At 47.3% G+C, this 1,315-nt stretch overlaps 1 protein-coding gene across 1 annotated transcript; it reads left to right on the forward strand.

Moving 5' to 3' along the window:
* The first annotated feature begins 7 nt into the window (after window positions 1-7).
* LOC111670289 (neurobeachin-like protein 1) lies at window positions 8-1,280 on the forward strand. The gene is made up of 5 exons (XM_023426938.2): window positions 8-58; window positions 233-318; window positions 492-581; window positions 696-873; window positions 970-1,280. The coding sequence occupies exons 3-5, from the start codon at window positions 531-533 to the stop codon at window positions 1,278-1,280; spliced, it is 540 nt and encodes a 179-aa protein (XP_023282706.2). The 5' UTR covers window positions 8-58; window positions 233-318; window positions 492-530.
* The last annotated feature ends 35 nt before the right edge of the window (window positions 1,281-1,315 follow it).

Genomic DNA, 1,315 nt, shown 5'->3' on the forward strand with positions numbered 1-1,315 from the left:
GTCATGGTGTTCCACGAGCCCCTGCAGCCCAATCACATAAAAGCCATCTGTAGTGCTGGTGAGCGGGAGGAGATGATGTGAGAGGAGGAGGAGGGTAGATTTAGAAATGAAAGACAAGTATAGTGGGATGAACAGATAAGCAGCAGCAGTGTGATCAGTGAATAAAAGAACACACCAGTGCTGTTGCTTCTTTCTCTCTCTTAAATTCTCACTCTCCTTTTTTTCTGCACAGGTCCAAACTGCATCTCTCCATTCAAAGCCCAGGAGTCAGAACTCGGCGACCTCTCAGCCAAACTGCTGCTGTACTACTCGCCCAAGGTGACTGGACCACAGCTGTCTAAGCAATCCCTTCTTAAATCCCTCAAATCAGCCATGTAGAGAGAGCAGCGACTGATTCTTGAGATCGTATCTGTCATATAAGTTTTATAAATTATATGATTAATGACTGATAAACTCATTTTTTTATCTAAACATGGTCCTTCTGTCGACAGGCTTGTAGGAACCCCATCTGTCTAGACCTGTCTCCGAACATGCTGCATGGACGCCTGACTGGGAACAAAGTGGTCAACTGGGACATCAAGGTAGGAGGAGCTCACGCTGTCACGTCACTGTCCTGTGCTCTCTGGAATATCCCAGTTCTTATTTCACGGATGCGTGTTCTGTTTTCCTATGTGTCGCTATGTTATCTGTGGCAGGATATGATCAACTGTGTGGGCGGCCTGCCGGTGCTGTTCCCTGTTCTGGAGCAGCTGACCCTGGTGACCCCCGATCAACACGCCGGTGATCCTGCAGCTGGGTCGGATTTCATCACCCCTGATGTGACCACACCGGCTGATGGAGACTGGGTCATTCTCCCATCCAACAGAGCGTCAGGTCTGTATTTCCTTTATTAATTATGAAACTGCTGCAGTGCGTTGATACGGTTAAGCAGCCTGCGGGAACAAACGTATTTTTGGTTTTCTGCTTCAGAGGCTCGTCTGGAGAAGAATCTGGTGGCCACCTTCCTCTTGGTGCTGAAGCATTTCCTGCAGAGGCATCCCATCAACCAGGAGACTCTGCTCCACTCGCATGGCGTCGGTACACTGGGAGCTCTGCTTCAGAAGGTCTCTGTTCGACCCCTAACTTTGCACATGAGTAATATAACCAGGCTGTCGGAGTGGAATCATGGGAACTGTGTACAGGAGGAGACTCTTGGAGACACATGTCCTAAAACAAAAGAGCGTGTTTTCACTTTATTTCCACTATTTCCTTTCTTTCTTTCTTTCTTTGGATCAGTTTGAAACAACAGTTTGAACAAAAATATGAAATATTTACA

The sequence above is a fragment of the Seriola lalandi genome, unplaced genomic scaffold, assembly GCF_002814215.2.
Source record: "Seriola lalandi dorsalis isolate HSWRI2012SDOR001 ecotype SW California unplaced genomic scaffold, Sedor1 jcf7180002005704, whole genome shotgun sequence".
Taxonomy (NCBI): domain Eukaryota; kingdom Metazoa; phylum Chordata; class Actinopteri; order Carangiformes; family Carangidae; genus Seriola; species Seriola lalandi.